The 19614-nt window shown below is 50.1% G+C and overlaps 1 protein-coding gene across 1 annotated transcript; it reads right to left on the reverse strand.

Annotated features, from left to right (window-relative positions):
- Window positions 1-9400: 9400 nt before the first annotated feature.
- On the reverse strand, window positions 9401-19272 carry CDK5RAP1 (CDK5 regulatory subunit associated protein 1). Its single transcript, XM_068912978.1, has 13 exons — window positions 19017-19272; window positions 18613-18716; window positions 18088-18122; window positions 17245-17345; window positions 16845-17055; window positions 15882-16002; window positions 15362-15592; window positions 15020-15117; window positions 14844-14899; window positions 14603-14733; window positions 13456-13605; window positions 12648-12788; window positions 9401-12500 (listed from the first exon to the last, which is right to left on the reverse strand). The coding sequence occupies exons 1-13, from the start codon at window positions 19270-19272 to the stop codon at window positions 12420-12422; spliced, it is 1716 nt and encodes a 571-aa protein (XP_068769079.1). The 3' UTR covers window positions 9401-12419.
- Between the last annotated feature and the right edge of the window lie 342 nt (window positions 19273-19614).

Here is a 19614-nt window from a genome sequence, read left to right on the forward strand (position 1 = left end):
GTGCGAGCCGGCAGCGCCAGCACCTGCGGTGTGGCAATGTCTGCGGCGAGCTGCCAGCCCGGTTGCAATCGGCAGGTAAACGTTCGTTTTCTTGGCTTCTCCCGCTGGCAATGCTTTTCAGGCTTCTGCTCCCAGCGAACACGGTCTGCTCTCGCTGCTGCCGAGGTACCGGGGCTGCTGCATTTAGCAAACATCCCTCATTGCCTTTCCATTTTGCATCCCTAAATTCACCCTTGTGAATGTGCATGCTACTTTGGCACGCCTGGGTGTTTCTCTCTCGGGAGTGCTGGGGAGATGAAGGGCCACAGGACTCGGCCCATGTCGCAGCTCAGCGGGCTCCACTTTGCAAAAAAAGACCCAACGAAGCCGATGTGTGCAGCATGCACGCTGCCAAAGCCTGCAGGATTCGGGGCTGGGGGGCTGCAGGCAGCAAGGACAGGAAGCAAATTGCATGATATGACTGTATGTTTCTTTGGTAAAATATTGGCGCCAGCACGGACCCAGCAGCTCCTGAGGCCACTGCAGCTAACGCTCGTGCCTGGCAGTGCCGCGAAGAGCCAGGACGGCCTGGTGGGTTGGCAACCCTGCGCGGTGCTGCCACAACCCCGTGCACATTGCTGGTAGCCGGCACAGGCGGAGATGGACCTGGCTCCAACCCTCCAGGAGAGGTTGTTGATGACCGTGAGCGCTGGGTGGTGGGTTCATGGCGCCCGTTGTTTTGCAGGGAGCATCTTTAAAACACATCTTTGCACTTTGTCATTTCACCTGCTAATGCGCTGTTAACTCTGATCTGCAGCTCGAGTTATCTCCTCGCCGCCATCTGCTTCAGCTCTAGCTGTTATCGTCATCTATTATTAACGAAGTGTGCTTACAAATCTCTTTGTGGGAGAGCAGCAGAATGACAGAAGCTTTCGGGAACCAGCAGATCGTGGGTGCCTGAAGGAGCCACGTCTGGAGGCCAGAAGGAGCCGCGCACGCCGAGGCGTCTCTGCACCCGCCGCCGGGTGAGCGTTTCCAGCACAACCCCCCCGGACCCCTCGCAGCGCCCCAGCGCCCGTCGTCCGGCTCGGCCCCCCCTGAAACGCTCCCGCCGCGGCCGTCGGCCCCTGCGCGATGAGATGTTGGGCTGGAGGGAGCTGGACCTGTCTCGGACGCTGCGGAGGGCAGGATGGGAGGCCGCCCGGGCCGCCGGTGGGCTGGGGCAGGCGGGCAGGACACATGGCTTCCTGCCTGGAGACCTTTCAATAAGAGGGGATGGGTCTCAGCTAAAAGCTGCCCTGGCAGCCAGACGAGAACAAAGCCTTTTGTTATATAAACGAGCGGCCGAGTGGTCTCCGGGTCGGGTACCCCAGCAATCGCCTCTCTGCCCCTCCAACCACCTGCTCCTCCCCAAAAAATTTCCTGCCGGCCTTTTCATGTGCTGACACGAAGGCGATGAGCCGATGGAGGTGTCTCTCCATGGATGCCCAGTGCTTCCGCTCAGCCTGTCCGCGCTAGTCCTTGCTCCTTTAGTCCGGCCCGGCCGCCTAGATGGAAACGTGAGCCCGAAGCGCTGGCGACTAGTCCTCCCACCAGCTCCGCGCCGCGGGAGTCGGGATGCCACCGGCAGAGCCAAAGGTGCTGAGGTGGCCGCTGGCACCCGCGGCAGGAGCTTTGTCCGCCCGCACGTGGCGCGACCGCAGCAAACACTGGGGGCTTCCGCAACTGAACTTTACGTCAATGACTTGTGTGTATTTAGCGTCAGAAAGATGAAAACCAGCAGGCTGGATATCCTTGGAGGAGATTGTGGAGCTCAGAGGGGAAAGGAAGAGAGAGAGGTCTTAGTTCCTCCGTGCAAACCGTCTAGCATGCAGCGGCCGGTGCGGGTTCCAGCGCCGAAGGAAACGGAAGGAACAGGATGAAAGCAACTGCCCGTTCCTAACTCAAGCTCACTGTCTGTGAGCAACTTCAGAGACAGTTATAAAGATTTCCTCGTGAGCTGGCTCTGTTGTGCACAAGCATCCGGTCCTGCTTCAAACAGCCCCAGTAGGAAAGCAGGACCAGCAGGTAGTGAGCTGGTCACATATAGAAAGTAAAAGAAAACTGGTCAAAAGATGAGGCTAAATAACCCAAAAGGAATGGACTGTCTTGCTTTGGCTCTGAAAAAAAACCCCTGCATCAGCTTGGCCCAAAGTGAGCCTTGTTTTCGATTTTTTGCTCCAGCCATTACCCTTGGCATCTTAATGGCTGCAGAAAGGGGAGGAGGACAATCCTGTCTGGCTTTTCATTTTCACAGCAGTGCGCTGAATATTAATCAGCCTAAAAACAGTGCTGTAGGCAGTGCTGCAAATTACATGTTCTGCAGTTGGTAGTAGTTTGCTGTGTTATTTTTGCATGCAAGTCAACAGCCGGGGTTGGGCAAGCGAATTCACTTCTGCGACCGGCCTCTGCCGATAGCAGACGTAATGCTGAACGCAAGTGTCCCTGAAGCACCCTGATAATCTTTATTAGAAACACAACTATAGATCAGGTTGTTGTCATACAAGGCTTTTCCTTCCAGGAACCAGGCATCCTTCTCCTCCTCATTAATGTAAAAACTCTACGTAGTGAAATTAGGTTCTTCCTCACATTAACTCTCTCTGCATGTGGCTGAGCCTCCCCCCGGTTCCTACCTCCCACCTGGAAACAAAACCTGGGGGGCGAGTTTTGCTGTTCTTACGGAGACTTGGGAGAAAGCACGGAGCCACGACAGTGCCCGTTGGCTTTGGCAGTCCATCACGAGCTCCTGAAGGGTCGGGCAGGGAAAGCTCAGCCCGCCGCTCACTGCGGCCCAGGCAGAGAACAGCAAACTTTCTGTTTTCCTTTCCGACAAACTTTAATCAGATAAAAGGAGTGGAAAAGTCCTTGCTTGCTTGGGACCAACTGCCCAGTGCAAGTGTGAAGTCTCCATTCATGCAAAGCTGGTCAGTGCGGAGTCGGGCGCCGCTAGCAGGCAGCTGCGCGGTCCTCGGGGTGACGGCACGCCCGGGGACGGCGCGATTGCTCCAGCACCGGGCCGCGCTTGGTCAGCTGCCGGAGCAAGGGAGGCAGGGCTGGCCCACGCATCGGCACCAAATGACCTGCATTTTCTTCTTCTTCAGGGCAAGATCTCATTTCATCCCTGCACTTTTCCGTCTTGCATTTCCGGTTACCATTGAACGACTGCTCCAACTCAGACTGACCAATAACAGTAGTTTTAAGTCTTGGATGTTTGAAGTTGCAAATGGTCACCTGGCTGCACCAGGTGAGCGTGAAGGAGAGATTTTCTGGGGAACGCCCCGCCATGAGCCCTCGGTTTCCTTGCCGTCCGCGCAGTGTGTCGGCGAACGGCTGGACGGAGATGTTCCTCCTTCCCAGACCTCGGGCGAGGGCTGTAGCCTGAGCGCTTTCATCTCTTCTGGCAGAGCTGCCAAAACGTCTCCCCCCATCCAGGATAATTGCTTCAATTTTTCTCTTGGCTCTTTTGGAAACATTTAAAAAAAACCCTTTGAAACTGCCTTGACAGATCATGCCCCTTGCAAGCAAAGCTCCGTGAGACCCAGGCTTGGCCAGCTGAAAGCCAGCCTGCATTATGTGTTCTGATTCAAGCAGAATATTTGAACGGAATCTCTTGCAGATTTGCGTACAGAGTTATTTCCATCTGCTGCAGGTTGAACCTCGGCGGGACAAATTTTTAGATGTTCTGAGCACAGTGTTTCTGCCAAAAGAGAGCGGTCAGAACTCGATACGAGTCTTAGCATAGCGCAGCACAGATAACAGACGCACACGTGTGTCTCAGCGCTCTCTGCTCCGATGGGTAATTTGCTGAAGCGTCACTTTGTATTGCTCTATAAATGCAGTGGCATTATATGTGTTTTTGCAGTCTTTTTGCAGCCAATGATGGGATTTATTTTTGACACCACTGAAGATACAAGGAGGAAATCCCATACGCCGAAGGCACTCCACAGGTCTTACAGCCCTCAGCCCGCTCTGCTCTCTGTGCAGTAGCATCTCCTGCCGGTTTGGCTGCTGGGAAAAGGTGGACTCTACCTAAGGCCCAGGGTCATGTGCCACCTTGAAATAAGGTGAAATAATCCTGTTTCACTTCCAGTTTTCTAGAGAAAATGCTGCTAATAGGGATGCAAACCTGTCAAGCACATGAAATGGTATACAATATCCCTGCAGCTGGTACATTAAAATAATATATAACACAGGGTGTATTTATTCATTCCACAGATCTCAGATCAAGGGCTCCTGCTGCCAGTGGAAGACGGCATTAGCTTTGCCCACACTGTGATTACCCATCTGGGGGTAGGCAGAGAAATTATCATTTCTAGTCCTGTACTTTCACTGCACTTTTTTCTTTTCTGCAATGAAAAGCAAATTCCTGAATTTCCCCATTACCACTGCAAAGTGGTGTTTGCAGCGTGAAGGAGAAGCTCACACTGACTCCAGCACAATGGCAGGTTGCGTTTGCTCTTTGTCTTGCAGAGTGCCCTGCTGCTGCCTGTCCCCAGCCTCTGGGACCAGAAGCGTTTTGTAGGTTGGAAGCGCACGCCTGGAGACCGCTTTTCTGTGCAAGGTACTGCTGCACTGCCCTAGTTAGTTCTCCTGCTCTTGGTACTTAGTTATGAAAGAGGTGATATCTTGACAACAGAATGCTGCTTTGCTCTTTGAAATTTTGACATTTTAGGGAAAAATATTATTTTGAATCCTACTTTGTTGTTTCATCTTGTGACTTTTCTAGGTAAAACGTCAACACTGCTGTTACTCTTCATGTTGAACATTAAATCATGGATCATGAGACAGTATTTTTCCTTCAGTAACTTTCCAGCCCAGTCTGTTTGTCTGGGTTAGCTGCTACTCCAGCTCTCCCCAGGTCCCTGAACCGTAGCGGTGGTCATTGCTGTTGTGCCTGAGTCAAAACTCCAGCTCTTAATCCCCTCAACTGCAGAAAAGGATCTTGAATAATCCATGAACATAAGATGAAAAATCCTTTTTTTTTCCCCCAGAACAGCTTTCCAAATAGTCGTTAACGCTCCAAATCCTGTTCATCACAGCCCGTGCCAATGACAGGCAACCCAACAGGGACCCAACAGGGAGCGAGGTATGTTCTGCAACACTGTCTGCCATCCTGGGAAGCCTGGGACCCTTTCTGCAACACGGAGCACAAATCCCGGGCTTAGTGCTGGGCTCTCTGGCTGTGGGGATCTCTGAGGAGATTAGGAGGTCATATTAGAGGACAAACGAGGTGGTTTCCTGGCCATCCAGGATATCTGCTATTATTCTGCCTAGATGAAAGCAATTTTCAACTCTGCTATTGTCCACCTTGCTAGCACTACAACTGAAGTGACCCAGACCATACAAACATGCTCCCTTCCCGGTACCTCTGCTCACGTGGCACGCGGGAGTGCTTGGGCGGTTTCGGGGCAGAGCCGGTACCATGTGAGGAAATCCTGAACAAACAGCTAGTTCTCAAGCATGACCAAGACAGGATTTCTGAGTGGCGACGAGGACGTGTGCAGGAAATAGCAGCTGTAAAGTATCTCTAATTCTAGGGGTATTGCCAAAGAAACTGCAGAACTACAGTCTGGGAGACAACAAAGAGGAGGCCGGGGTTTCAAAACACATGCGTTAGAGGGGCCTGCTGGGAGAGGGGAGCAAACTGTTGGGAAGGTGGGAAAAGAAAAGCCGTGCTTCTAACCTAACGCTGGGCTGGCCACATTTGTTCACAGAGCGAGTCCAATACAGTTGTCCAAATAAATTGCACTGTGTTTGCATCACAGGAGGAATTTTAATTACTCTATTGACTCAAGTGCTTAAGAAAACCAGCATGGCATAGATCAGCCCAAGATTAAAGGAATGCAGAGGGAGAACGAGTGCGGGAGCGAGCCTGTGGCCATCCTCGCGTTTCGCCTCTGCGAGCTGCCAGCGGCATCCCCCTTCCCTTTACATGCATGGGGCGGACTGGGCACTGGGTCACTCTGTGCGGGTCTTTGATCAGTGTCTAACTGTTTGCGGGTCTCTCATCAGTGTCTAACTACTAAATATCTTAGCCAGCTGAGGGGAAAAAAAAAAAACTGAAAAAAATATTTGAGAGATAGGGAGACATAGGGGAAAAAATTAGAAAATAGATATCAAATAATGGCACCACAATGAGAGCTTATTAATAGGAAAGTCTAGAGATAAAACTAATTCAAACCTAATGAGGCAGGACACCTCATCTGCAGGAGAAAGAAAAGTCAATAGTTAGCTGTCAGTAAAGAAAATAAATTACTCACAGGGGAGGAGGAAAAGCCATAGGACTCCCAAGTCCCAGGGAATGGCACTTACTATGACAGACTTGTAAGATACACAGTGAATTTGCAAAACCCTGAAAAATAGAATATGCCACTCAACATCAGCACCTCTGTCATTGAAATTCAATTCACAGCTGCAGGAGCACTCCAGGAAGACATATTGTTATGGAAAGAGTTTGAAGATAGACAGAAATGTAAACAGCAGGTCTCTTGGCGAGAATAGGCTGCTTGGTGAATTATAGAACAGGTCTCGGGCTATTTTGGAACTCAAATGTGTAGAAAGATCGTGGAGGAGGGTTGGGAGGCAGGAACGGGTAGTTGGAAAGCGGCACTTCTTTCACACGGCAAGGGTGAGAAGCAGTCGCATTCCTCGCGAAGCAGAATAGCCCGTTGTTCACGGGGGATTAGCGGATTTTGTTGGGACCGGTCAGCTCCAGTGTCATGGACGTAAAGGAGCCGCAAGGTCCCCTGCGTGCACAGGACTAGTCTTAACTCTTCCTGATGGACTCCAAGAGCAGCCAGGTTCAGAAATGTGAGCTAAATATGTAAATAATTTTAGGGAGGGAAGAGACTTTAAAATGTGCCTTATATTGTCTAAAATCTCTGAGCTTTATCCAAAGAGTTAGCTTCCGAGTTGGTGATGAAAAGCCACCAGAAGAAAACCCCCTGTGGGCATCCGACCCACGACAGTGACTGCTGCGAGGCAGCAAGATCCGGCCTGGAGGAAAAGGGCTGCAAGTGCCTGAAGCCTGTCTGCTAAAGCAGCCAGCAAATAGGGCGGGTGAAAGACCATGAGGAAAGGAAAGGCGAGCGTATCTCCCCCTCGGTACAGCCCGGCAGGCTGCTTGGGTCAATGCGCAGAGGCCATGCACCTCCTCACCTGCCATCATGTTAGCAAAAAAGGAGCTTTTTGACTCACCCAAAGCAGACTGTTCTTACAAGCTGCCATCAGGGAAAATGTCAATCTTTTTCTCCAACTTCATTGGTATTCAGAGTGAAAACAGCTTGCAGCCCACTGGGGTTTCTCTGGAAGAAGAGAAACATGGTTTCTCTGGCCATGGCTAAAAACAAAGTGCTCTGTCTTAGTTAGCTCTTTGGAAAGTCTTGGAGAATGGAGCACGGCTGGATATTGTGGACACTGATGGGACATTATTATGAGATTGTCTTTAGGCTAATAAATTGCAACGATGAGCAAACGAGCGCCGGTTAGGAGTGCATACTGCAGTCTGTCCCTCCTATCTGTAAGCACAGCCAATATCCGGAGGACAAACAGGTTTGTTCTTTAAGGACGCTGCGCTATGGCAGCCAGAGACTAAGCAGGCTCTTGTTCTCTGTGACAGTGACGTTCGCCCACGCCATAACGTTGTCTGTGTGTTCATGTTCACGTCCAGCCTCAATCAACATACACTGCAAGCGGAAGAAGAAAGCGTGCTGTTTGCATGAGTTATGAAATCCCTGTGTCAGGAGATGCCTCGGGGCATGACTAATGCTTGAATGTAAATGTCATCTCAGCACTTTGGTTTTATGCTCAGAAAAACCTTCTGCCAAATGCCTCGTTAGGTGTTTGCTGGCTGCTGACCGCAGGGCCTCGTCAGACCCGGGACAAAGCACTGCAGCTGTAACCAGGGGCACGACTGGCTGGACAGAGGCAGGCCATGTCTCCTTTCTCCAGGGGACCCTGGCACAGTTGCTCGAGGGCTGGGGAAGGAGTATGCTCCTGTAAAGGTGAGGTTGGACTGGGCTCTGCTTTTCTCAGAAAGGACAGTCTGAACCGTGAGGCTATTAATATAACTAGATCCCAGCACACATCTGCTTAAGCAGCTCAGCACATCCAGAACGGGAGACCGAGGACACAGTAATTCCTGACACCTCGCAGCAGCGAGGCAGGCTGGTGAGACTAATGTGTCTCCTGGATCGTGCTAGAGGTTGCACGTGACAGGTCAGAGCACTGGGCACTATGATTACTATCCCTGCAAGTTGCTGCGTAACTATTAAGACACATTTAATGCTTACCTATAAGCTTGGCCCCATCCTGCTGTGAATCAGGATGGGCTCCAGGGAAGTCAGGAGAGTAAGAACGGTGTGAAGGAGAATGGGGCCCTAGAGCTGCTTTGTTCTGGCAGCAGAGGTAACACTCAGAATGAGAATCTGCTTTAATCAGAAATTAGATTAAAGTAAATCGAAGGCTGATGTCACAGGGGAGGAACTGCTCAGAGACCGCCACCTCCGTTCAGTGCCCGAGGCAGGACCATTGTCATTCAGGCATTCACTATCACAGCAGCCAACTTATCTGCGCAGCTGTAAGGGCATGGAGGACAGCAAAAACCTCCTGTTCTCAGCAGCACTAGACTCAAATTACCACTACCTACTGGTAATGCTGGACAAAGTCAGGGCCATGATCACGGACAGGGTCCACAGATACAGGTGCTAGACATAGAAATGACCTGACTCCAGAAAGCTCACGTATCATGCCACAGCCAGGCCTCCTCATGCTGTGCCCTGTGCAAAGTAAAACAGCCATCAGCAAAGTCCTAAGGGCCATTTAGCATCTCATTTGTGCATCTGACTACGCTCCCCAGAGGCTCTCGCATGCTGGAAGCAGCCTTCCTTTTTTCTGAGTGGATGGAGTTTAATCTGTTTTTCCTGGAGGGTTTGTTTGTTTCCTAATGAACTGTCACCCTTCTCCCTGCAGCTCCGTCGCCGCCTGGCTCAGGTGCTGCAGACATCAAGTATATTCCATCACGCTGGCCCCAGATTTCTAGTGAGTCTATTCTGTTTCTGTACATAGCAAGTGCGGCTCTTGGGCTCATTACTGAAGGCTTTATACGCTGATACTCTGTGGTTTCCATGCACATCCTTTTAATTCCCCAGCTATTACCTAAAGAAGCTGCATTAGCAAATGACGTGGAAGTAAATCTTTGCTGTGACTTTTTCCTATCTTTTCCTAAATGTTTTCTGAATACAGTATTTTGTGGCAATAGTTCAGGGCAGGGATTAAACAGTGGTCTCCTTGACTTGGACAACCCCCTTTGCTCAACAGTAGGAACATAAACTTGGGAATTGGGGAGTAAAAAGAACAGAAAGAGCAAGCAAATAGGCCCAAAGCCATGTGAAAAAATAGCTTTATTGCAGGACATTTTTGTTTTGTTTTGTTTCCTGAGGCTGGTGACTTCTAGTCTGGTGTTACTGCCAGTGGTTTTCTTCCCAAGAGAGCGTATACAGAACAGCAGGTTGGGGGCACAGAACAATGCTGGGACTGTCTGGTAAGGATGGGGCTGGAGTTGTAGGTCTGACTTGAGGAAGACCTCCAAGTCACCCCTAAAACAAAACACTGCCCAGCAGCCAACTGGTAGTATTTTGCTTGTGCCCAGAAGCAACCAGAGCCTGGCAGAGGGGCTGACTGCAGCTTCTTTCCAGAAGAAGAATGCTAGGATCCAGCTTTTAAATTATATCCTGGTATAATACCCTGATCTCACATAGCCCCTTGGGAACATACCAGAACTTGCTCCTGGAGTCTGAGATACTAGCAGGGAAGGCTGAGCTTCGTTATAACTTATGAGACTTAGAAAACTGGTTGAAATTAAAGCTTTCAAATGCTACCTTCTAGATTTAAAAAAAAAAAAAAAAAAGGTCCCATCAGGACTCTTTGCTGATAACAAATCACAGAGCGTGCTATTCTTACCAAGTCTGGACACCTATATTTGTGTTTCTTTATAGGACCCAAACAAGAGAGATGCAGTAGATGGTTACACCAAGCACCAATGTGGTTTAGACCCACAGTTGTCTTACAGCAGTAATCCTGGCAAAACAAATTTTTCTTTCATCAACGAGGTACTAAAATATAAAAACACTTCAGCTTCTGATTGTAGAAAGACATAATCGAGGGGGACTGGGATTCCCTTGGAATTCAGGACTCTTGCCTGCCGAAGGTGGCAAATATACAATAACGAGCTCGAGATAAGTTAAAAGTTTCACAGCAGCTGAATTCCAGGAGCAAACCTTGTGATGGGCAATACAGAAACATCATCACACCTCTAGCCTCTGGGAAAAACCATTCCTGCTTTCAGGCAGTGCCAAATGACTAACTCAGCCTCCAAGGTCATCCTAATGGATGCTGTGCTGCCTTAAAATCTCAGCCTTGGTTCCCAAGGCCTATAAAAACTAAGGAGGTGAGGCAAATGGTGAATACTACAGCTCCTTGGGGAGTCTGTGCAGTGAGCATTATCACCTTCTCATCAAAATGTAAAACCCAGCTCTCTTCCTCATTAGTCTCTTGTTCTTAAAATAATGATTGTAAAACGACCACAGCTGGCCTCAAAGCCGAGTAGAGTGGGGAAGGCACACTGCTGTCTGATTTTCTCACTTGGAAATGGGTGTTAATGGAGAAAAGGTCAAAATGAACAGTGAAAGGGGTGTCAGCCCTTTTGAGGAGGTGCTGGCCATGGTTTTAACATGCACGGGAAAAATGAGCTGAAAGAGATGCTGCACAGTAGTTAACCCAGTCATTTTTATTAGCAAGTACATGTTGGCTTTGGTACCTGTTACTTCTGAGTGTTGATGCTTACATCCTGCTTTTTCCCTTGGTATTTCAAACCAAATAGGCCCTTTCTTTTCCTTAAAAAACTTCTTGTCAAAGGCTTACACTCACTGGATAGCAGGGGCCTAAGAACTGATTTGTGAATTTGGGCCTAGGACACTATCTGCTCTGGAGGCAGGATGGCTGAATAAGACCTGTATTTCTTAACACTTCAAAACCCACACTGATTAGTGCTGACTATGCAGTTACAAGATTCACTTCTATGAGAAGAGAATTAGCTCTGAGATAATCAGCAACATGTGTTTGTTTCTTAAGCTAAGGTATAATGAATACTCAGTGAACCATGCTGTTTTCAAAGAGATACAATTGTATCCTAGATCCAGTGGAGCAGGAGAAAAAAAAAACCCAAAACTTTCTCACAAAACTCTTTCATGTTAACTTAAAAATCCTGCAAAATCATGTCAGAACTACTTTATGAATACTTGATCAGCTTCTTCAAGTATTTCTCACTAGACAGAGCCTTTTACAATCATTTCTTTTAATAACAAGATTATCTATATTAAAAGGTGTGATTTTGTCTCATATCTCGCAAGAGAGTTTAGCTGCGAGTGCAAGTTATAGCCATTTGTTTGAATTTAGTAGACAAGGTTGGACTATGACGTGGCCAGGGTTAACTGCAGGTTCTGATAAAAACAGGCAATTATCAGATGAACTCCCAGGAGTTCCTGGCCATTTAAACTGGTACCAACCATTTCTCCTGTCCAGTAAAGCAAAGAGAAGGACATACCACAGAAAAGGAGCACAAAACTCCTAGTTTGCACCTACTAAAGTTTTAACAGGCTAGAGAGGTATCTCTCAGCTGCCCAGTCATTACACTATGCATTCCCTTAGACCTAGAGACAAGGAAATCCCCTCTAGCCTAGGTCCAAATATCCCCAGCACAAAGGGTACATTCTCTCAGTCCTCACATACAACACATTAAGCATCACTTGTGCATGTTAAACACCGTTTTATATTCCACAGTTGCGCTACATTCCATCACACAAGCAGGATGCAGGTTCTCCCTTACCCTTTCTAAGCATTTTGCAAGTCCGAAAGTTATTAGTATTTGGAAAAAAAATCATCAAGATCTTCTCCTGTTCTTCCAAGTTGTTTGTCCCCTTGTACTGTCACTCTCCAGCAGTAACTGGAGACATATTCTCTAGGTGCTGCAGGTTTTTGCAGCTCCAAAATTCAGCTGATCTAGTAGGAATGACCTGCTCTGCAGACATCAGTTTCTCAGGCTGGGATGAAATAGAGGACATGATCAAAGGCAGAGATGGACCTGCAACACTGCAAGAGGTGGGAGGGGGGGGTTCAAACATGAGAGCAGGCGAAAATACAAGATCATGTAGTAGTTGCGTTTGGCAAGTCCATACATGGCTTCTATCCCTTTTGCCTACAAACTTGCACGGACCAGTGGGGGAAGGTTGTTGCCAAAGGGGAAAAGAAAATCCCTGGTTTTGCCCCCACCTCCACCTGACCAAACCTCCTTGTTTCTTCCTGGGGAAAGTCTGCTGCTTTTGCCCACTGGCAGCAGGGATACGTCAACGACAAGCCGCAGAGTGGGAGAGGGTAGTACGGCAAAGCAGAACTCCCTTCAAGGTCTGCGAGCTGGCAGAGGTTACCTGAAAGAAATAGCACAAAAGTCCTTAGGAACAAAGGTGCTTAGGAAGATCCATTTTAATTCTAGGCTCTCCTGGCAGCAGCTGCTCTAGAGAGCAACACCATGCAGGAAGAAGAGCCCAAGAAAACAGGCATTCTAGGCAGGTCACCTTCACCAACACGTAGTCCCCTGGCTGGGCCCTGACCAGAGCTTTGCAGTCTGCAGCATCCTCTATCTCAGCATCAGGGAAGATCACCTTGATGTTGCCATCGTTCCTCCCACACAGCTCGGAGGTAGAGCGCTTGCTGGGCTGGAAGGAGGATAGGGAACATTACCTGAGCAGCAATAATTCTGATTCACTGCTGGGCTTTATCGCAGCAGGAATTAATTGAGCACTACTGGCAGTATTAAAATCCACTTTCCACACTGTTAAGCATGCTGTGTAACAAAGTCCTACGGCCAGAGCTGCTGTGTTGAGAGCCACTCACCAAAGCCAGTACTTGAAAACCTGCACTGATTCCTAGAGACAGGTCTCTAATCTATCCCATCCCTTTCCAGGACTTCAGATAGGAGCCTCATCTTCACAAGCACATAAAGGACCCAATATGCTGTCTGTGCCAGGCCAATAAGCCATAATAAATCATTTCAGTCTCATCTAGTTACCTCTTCACACCCTGTACCCTACAGAATTCCGAGTAGGGCGACTTCCCTGGTGGCTCTCTCTGAATTTTAGGAGCAAGGCGGCTAAAGTCCTAAATCAAGGACATTATGCATTTACTGGGCACCATCTTGTGCTCGGCTCAGTACTTTGGAAAATCAGGCTGCCTGCTTAAGTGCATAGACCTGGTCTTGGAGTCCTAGGAGTATGTGGGGAAGGGTGAGTTGGAAAGATAGAAGGGATCTTGCTGTGTATAGCCTAAGAGCCCCTTGACCAGCAAGAGGGGAGGAGGACAAGTCTGTGTTCCAGACACACTCACCCCCTCCACCAGCACCAGCTGAGAGTGGCCCACCATGGCTCTGTTGGCCCTTGAAGCCTCCTCTCTAAATACAGTAATGAGCTCCTCCAGCCGCCTCTGTTTTATGTCCGCGGGCACATCGTCTTGCAGCCGGTGATACGCCCGGGTTTTCTGCAAACAAACAAAAGAAGCGTGGCCCCTCAAGAACCAGACAGCGTGAGATCAGTCTGGTCTTACCTCAGCCAGCTGGGCTGCACTTCAAGCAAGCAACAGCTTTCCATGGATCACAAACTATATTTGCAACCTCAGGCAACATCTTGAGCCACTATATGTGCTGCTCTGGCAGGATCCCAGGCACCAGCAACATCCTTGATTTCCTCACGTTCTTTCTGCACCACCTTTCTGGCAGAAGGTTTGTGCTATGGCACAGAGTATTTGGGGCTGCGTGAAGGAAAAGTTCTGCGGCTCCTGCGAGATATGTGTCTGTTGCCTGGCTGTCCACAAAGACAGGCAATAGATGCCTTGGGACTTTTAGTCCCATGTTCTGAGAGCTGATCCATACTCCTTTGTTTCCTCATGCTTCTCAACCTCCCGCCCTCTCTCCCCACCAGCCTCTTATGCCTTGGAGAACATCCTAATGGAAGCTTGTCACACATCACCTCTTCCGCTGGATATACCTTCTGAAAATTCACCAGTTCTCTCCAGCCCTGATTGACAGAAAGTCTCTGTAACTGGACTCAAGCCCAGCTACATCAGCACAATTTCTCACCAGCAAAGACAAATTTACCTGCGGTCAGGTCTCTGCAGACATGGCTGCTTCACTGCAATCACTCTGGAGTGTCTGCAGAACCAGGTCACCCAATCAATAATCAACCTTGCTGCTCACCCAGGGGAGCTGGAAGCCTTATAGGCATAAAAGTTGCTCTACAGAGCACGCGGAGAGGCAGTAAACCCTGTAGCTTAACTCCTCTTGCCCAGCATGAGCACCAAACAACTTCACATACCCTTAAAGTGCTGCACGTAAGCAGAAAGCCCCGCCAACATACTGAGTCTCTAGGTATTATTTGCAAAGAGATTGTGAGAAACAATACTCAGGAGTCAGGGACGGAACAGAAAATGAGAATGTAGGCAAGGTGACCATACATTCTCCACCAGATCCCACACTCACCTGTCTCATGCTGTAAGCAAACAGGAAGCCTACATTGTAGCGGACTTCCCGTAGCAAAGATACAGTCTGCTGATGATCTTCTTCTGTCTCCCCACAGAACCCAGCAATGAAATCGCTGCTCAAGCTCACGCCTGTCACAGACACACAGCTTTATGCTTCACTCAAGAAGAATGCTTCACTCAAGAATGGACAGCAAGATACAACTGTGCTGAGGTCAGATCAAGCCAAAGGGAGCCCATACCCGGAATGGAGTCACGCACATGGTGTACCAGCTCTAAATACGCTTCTCTCGTGTATCTGCAGTGCACAACACATGGATTTGCTGGTCAGAGAACCATGACGTCAGCGAGGAGAAAAAAAAGCACCCTAGATTAGATTGAAGGGCAGAGTAGAGGGCTCTCCATGGCCATTGCTCACCCCCGTCTCATGGCCTCCAGGACTCGCGTGCTTCCACTCTGGGCTGGGAGGTGAAGCTGCTTGCAGATGTTGTGTCGCTCCTGGATAAGCTGGAGGACCTGTGAAGGGCATTCAGGAGACGCTCTCATAGATGGCCCAACTCTGCCGGAATGCCAAAGGGAAGAGCCTTCCCCAAGTAAAAGCGAGAAAACTGTAAACCTGTCAGCATGAGTATATATATCCCCCCCCCCCCCCCCACCTCCCAGGACAGCTCTTCCCTTTGGGAAGGAGGCACAACTCACCTCTAACGAATCACAGCCACCTGCCTGCCGGCAAAGGTCCGAGTGTTTATTTTATACTTGCCTCATCAGGAAAATCCTTGGGGTGTGGAGAGGTGAAACGGATCCTCATTTCTGGGTCAATTCTGGAGACCTGGTCCAGGAGATGTGCAAAGCGCAAGCCTCCTGGTTTAGCTTTGTAGACTGTGCTAAAGCCACGGCTGAGGACTGGGGCAGCAGCTGAATGGAAGTGGACCTCAGACATATCTCGAAAGCTGTTAACGTTCTGACCCAAAAGGGTCACTTCTTTCACCCCCTACAAAGATAAACAGAGGCAAAAAAAATATAACTTAGTCAGGAAGGCTAAAGCTGCAGAAGCAGCCATGGTTTTATTCTTACTTCAAGGATGAGTCTCCAAGGGAAGCCCTCCCTTCCCTGTCAGTCTCACAATATTACAAGGGCAATTAAACAGCAACTGGCGGAACCCTGTGGTAACCTCATCTCCAGAGATAAGGGCTGCATCATCTGTCAAAGGTGCCACAGAAAAAACACTTTCACTAAGAACCATTGTGTGGGATAGGTGGGAATGAGGCACACTGCCTGACCTGATCCGAGAGCATCTTCACTTCCTGCAGGATGGAGGCAATGGGCCGGCTCCTTTCACGGCCACGGGTGAAGGGCACGATGCAATAGCTACACATGTTGTCACAGCCCCGCATGATGGATCTGCGGAGCAGTAAAATACAGGTCAGGATTATGATCACTCTGGAAGACCCAACCAGGCTGCATCCTGCCCTGCTTTGACCTGGCCCAGCACTTCTGCCTTCAGCCAGCCCAATGCCAACACCTCATCTGAAGCACAAACAGCACCAGCTCTGAACCCAATTATGCGGCTTTCCCTTACACACTGCCCCAATCACAGCTGACTACTCTTGCCCCTAGCTAACACCTCCTAATTTCCCCTGCCTGTTTCCACTCAAGAAACTTACAAAGCAGCTAATGAGACATGGGCTTGTGTTGCAGTCTGGCAGTAATGAAAGATCCTTCTGCATCACACAGGGGGTTAACTGTCCCTCTGTACCCTATGGCCAGATTGAACAGAGCCCAATTTCATGTTTGGGAATCTCATTATCAAAACTGTACAAATTAAATGGAAGAAAAATCAACAGAAATCACAATGCATGGAAGGATTAGAAAGATTAAATAGGAAAATGTGGGATAGGACATAGCAGAAGGCAGGGATGAGCGCGGCACAGATTTTCAAAAGGCACAAATATCAGTGGGACAGAAATCACTTGGTGCAGAATCAGGCTTTGACAATCAACATTCTCAGAGGAGACTAAGAGAAGCCTACAACCAGCCAGAGGACAGGTCAGTCTTCCAGGGCTCAGTCAGAGAGCAAAGAAGTAACAAACAGTCTGGCAGACTGGCGTCTCTGGGCTGCTGGGAGCGAGTGCAACCAGGCATTACATCTCTTGGGTAGCTACTGTCACTGACGTGTCTGTTCTGCACAGCAGTATTTCCAAACAAGAACCATAGAAACATGCACGGGAAAATAAGGCACTTACACAAATGCTGTTGTGCCACCTGCACTAGTCTGGACAGGCAGAACATCTGCATAAGTCTCCTCTAGCGATAGCAGGACGTTAGCAGCTTGTTGGCCAGAGTCAGCCACTGCCAGCAGCCTGGGAAGGTCACGATATGCATCGGGGCCTGCCACAATATCCACTAGCTTCTCCCTGTGCAGAATCTTCTCCTTAAGCCTCTCAGCCATGCAACCTGCCGCCAAAGGAGAACGGTCTCTGTGAGGAAGTGTCCATCCTCAGTGACACCTCTGCATCCCCCCACTAGCTGCTTTCACCCTGCAGAGAAGGCTTGATATACCACCAGAAGAGGAGAGAAAATGCAGAGTGATGGGATGCATCACAACAGTGTATGTTACCAACTGCTGCACGTCCTGCCAGGTACCTAGAATCCCGATGTGGAGAGGTAAGCGAGCCTGGTGTCGCCGCGCTTTCAGAGCCTTGAGGTGCTGCAGGCGATTCCAGATAGCCTGTTCTGCTTTCTCCCTGGGAAGCCAGGAACACAGTGGTTATTCTGACTGGCTGCACTTTAACGATCCTCCAACCTGAAGGCCCAAAAGCTTTGTGAGGAAAATTAACTAAACACAGGGAATCACTCACCTGATTGATTTGATTGCACATGGAAGTGCTGTTTGTAGCATGTGCACTGTGTCTTCTCTCTCTTTTATCTACTACCATTTTACTTGCTTGGGAATATCTACACTGGGGAAATGACTCAGAGGCTAAGCTCTTGCAGAGAAAGCCTGACCTAGCCATTAAGTATGAGCTACCTCACAAGCTACCATGAGCATTTTGCTCTGAAGTCTGAAAAAAACAGGCAAAGCTACATAGCTACAAGCTATATAGCTACAGATGTATTTCCCAAGTTTCCCAGAAACATATTTCCCAAATGTTTAAAGTACAGACCTCGTACTGCAAAGATAGTCACTGCAAGAGAACACAGAAGACAAAGAAATATCAAAGACGCACAAATCTGTGCATGCTTCTAACTGCTTATGACATATACACAGATCATACACTACCAAAGAGTTTTTTCTCACTATATGGAATACTAATTTATAGCACAATTAATGTCACATGCAGGAACATCAGTTAGCTCTACTCTAAACTAAAAGGTAGTTTCACATCTGCAACCTCTTTTCTCATAAAACATATTTACTGCCTTGGTTTTCAAATGGAAACGCCTTTAAAAATGTTCTAGAAACAGCAGTGACAAAAGGTTTCTTACCTCACCGAACAGGTGACGAGGAGAATCACATCTGCCTAGATTGAGGCCAAAAAAAAAAAAAAAAGGAAAGAGAATTTGTAAAAGCCAACAAGAAGTACTAATCCCCTGCACAAGCAACACGAGAAGGCAGACATCAAACCCACTTAATTCAGTGAATAAGATCTGCCCAAACATGCAGTGGTTTTCAACAAAGTTACAAGAAAACTCAACAGCAGATGAGCAGTAGTCCACCAAATGGTGTAAGTAAACTCAGATAAAGATGAGTCAGGAGCATACTGCTGCATCCAATCCCCTTTCCAACTGAGATAAAACCCAGCAGTTTAAAGGAAATAAAAACCCTACAGCTTTATATCATGCTTGTCAAGTAGTTTCATTTACTCCACAAACTTAGACTGCAGAAATCCTGCCATCCTGCAGGATTGTGCTCAAGATAAAATCTGCCTCTCTACTCTGGCCAGGGGAGGGACTCGGAGACACAGCCCTGGTGCGAAGCCCTGGCAGAGGCCTGCGTCACCGGTGCCTCACCTCCTCGAGCGCCTTTGTCCTCGTGTAGCCATGCTTCTGCAGGATGGCCCACGCGATCTCCGTGTCATTGACGTTCATTTGGCAGCCGTAGGTCTCCAGGTACACTGCAATAAAGACAGAGCCAGCTGCGATGCACACGTCTGTCTCGCCCATCTCACCTACAAGCTGTTCCCATGACCCTTCCCGTTCCAGAGAAGCTCTCAGTCTCACCACTGGCGAGATTCAGGCAAGCGCCATACAAACTACTGCCAGCCCGCGCAGAAAGTCGCGAGCCAAAATCGCAGCCGGGCCCCTGCCAGCGGCCCGGGAGACCCGGGCGCCTCGGCAGGCGCCCCGCGGCCCCGGCGAGGCCTGCTGGGCCGGCGCAGGCCGGGAGCGCCCCCGCCCCGGACCCCAGCACGGACCTGTCCTGGGCGCGGCGCCAGGGCCGGCTGCCGCGCACGGCCGCTGCTCGGGCCTCGCCTCGGGCCCCGCGGGCGGCGCCGCGGCCCCCCGGAGGAAGTGCCGCAGGTCGGGCCCCGCCGCCAGCGCGGCCCCGCGGCCCCGCTCGCCCGCCCCGCCGCGGGCCCCGCGGGCGGCGGCGGGGCGGGGGGGGCCGGCGGCGGTGGCGGCGGCGAGGAAGGGCCCCGCCGCCCCCAGGGCGCGCCGCCAGGGCCGCATGGCCGCAGCCGCCGGGCGGGCTCCGGCGCCGCCGCGGGCCGCGCTAGGCCCAAGGGCAAGGCCGCGTTGCCGTGGCGACGGGCCCGGCGGAGGGAGGGGGGGGCGGATACGCGGCCGGACCCGCCGGCGCCCCCTCAGCCAATCGCGTGGGGCCGCCGCGCGCGGGAAAGCGCTCCGCCCCCGCCCGCCGCCCCTGCGCTGCCGTTCCGCGCCGCTGCCGTTCCGCGGCGCGGCCGAAGTTGGACGCTCGTTGGCCGAGGTGCTTTCCTGCAGCACAGGGAGAAAAACATCCCCGGCAGCCCCTCTTCCTGCAAGAAGAGCGTTTCAAGGGGATTTTTATAG

Source organism: Struthio camelus, chromosome 18, assembly GCF_040807025.1.
Source record: "Struthio camelus isolate bStrCam1 chromosome 18, bStrCam1.hap1, whole genome shotgun sequence".
Taxonomy (NCBI): Eukaryota; Metazoa; Chordata; class Aves; order Struthioniformes; family Struthionidae; genus Struthio; species Struthio camelus.

Excerpts from the sequence above, each read along its gene's own strand:
- CDK5RAP1 (XM_068912978.1), bottom strand. The coding sequence starts at position 19,272 with ATGCGGCCCTGGCGGCGCGCCCTGGGGGCGGCGGGGCCCTTCCTCGCC. Across the intron at positions 14,734-14,843 it reads TGTGCGTGACTCCATTCCGG|GCGTGAGCTTGAGCAGCGAT; the intron begins GTATGGGCTCCC and ends TGTCTGTGACAG. Across the intron at positions 12,501-12,647 it reads GGGACTACGTGTTGGTGAAG|GTAACCTCTGCCAGCTCGCA; the intron begins GTGACCTGCCTA and ends TATTTCTTTCAG.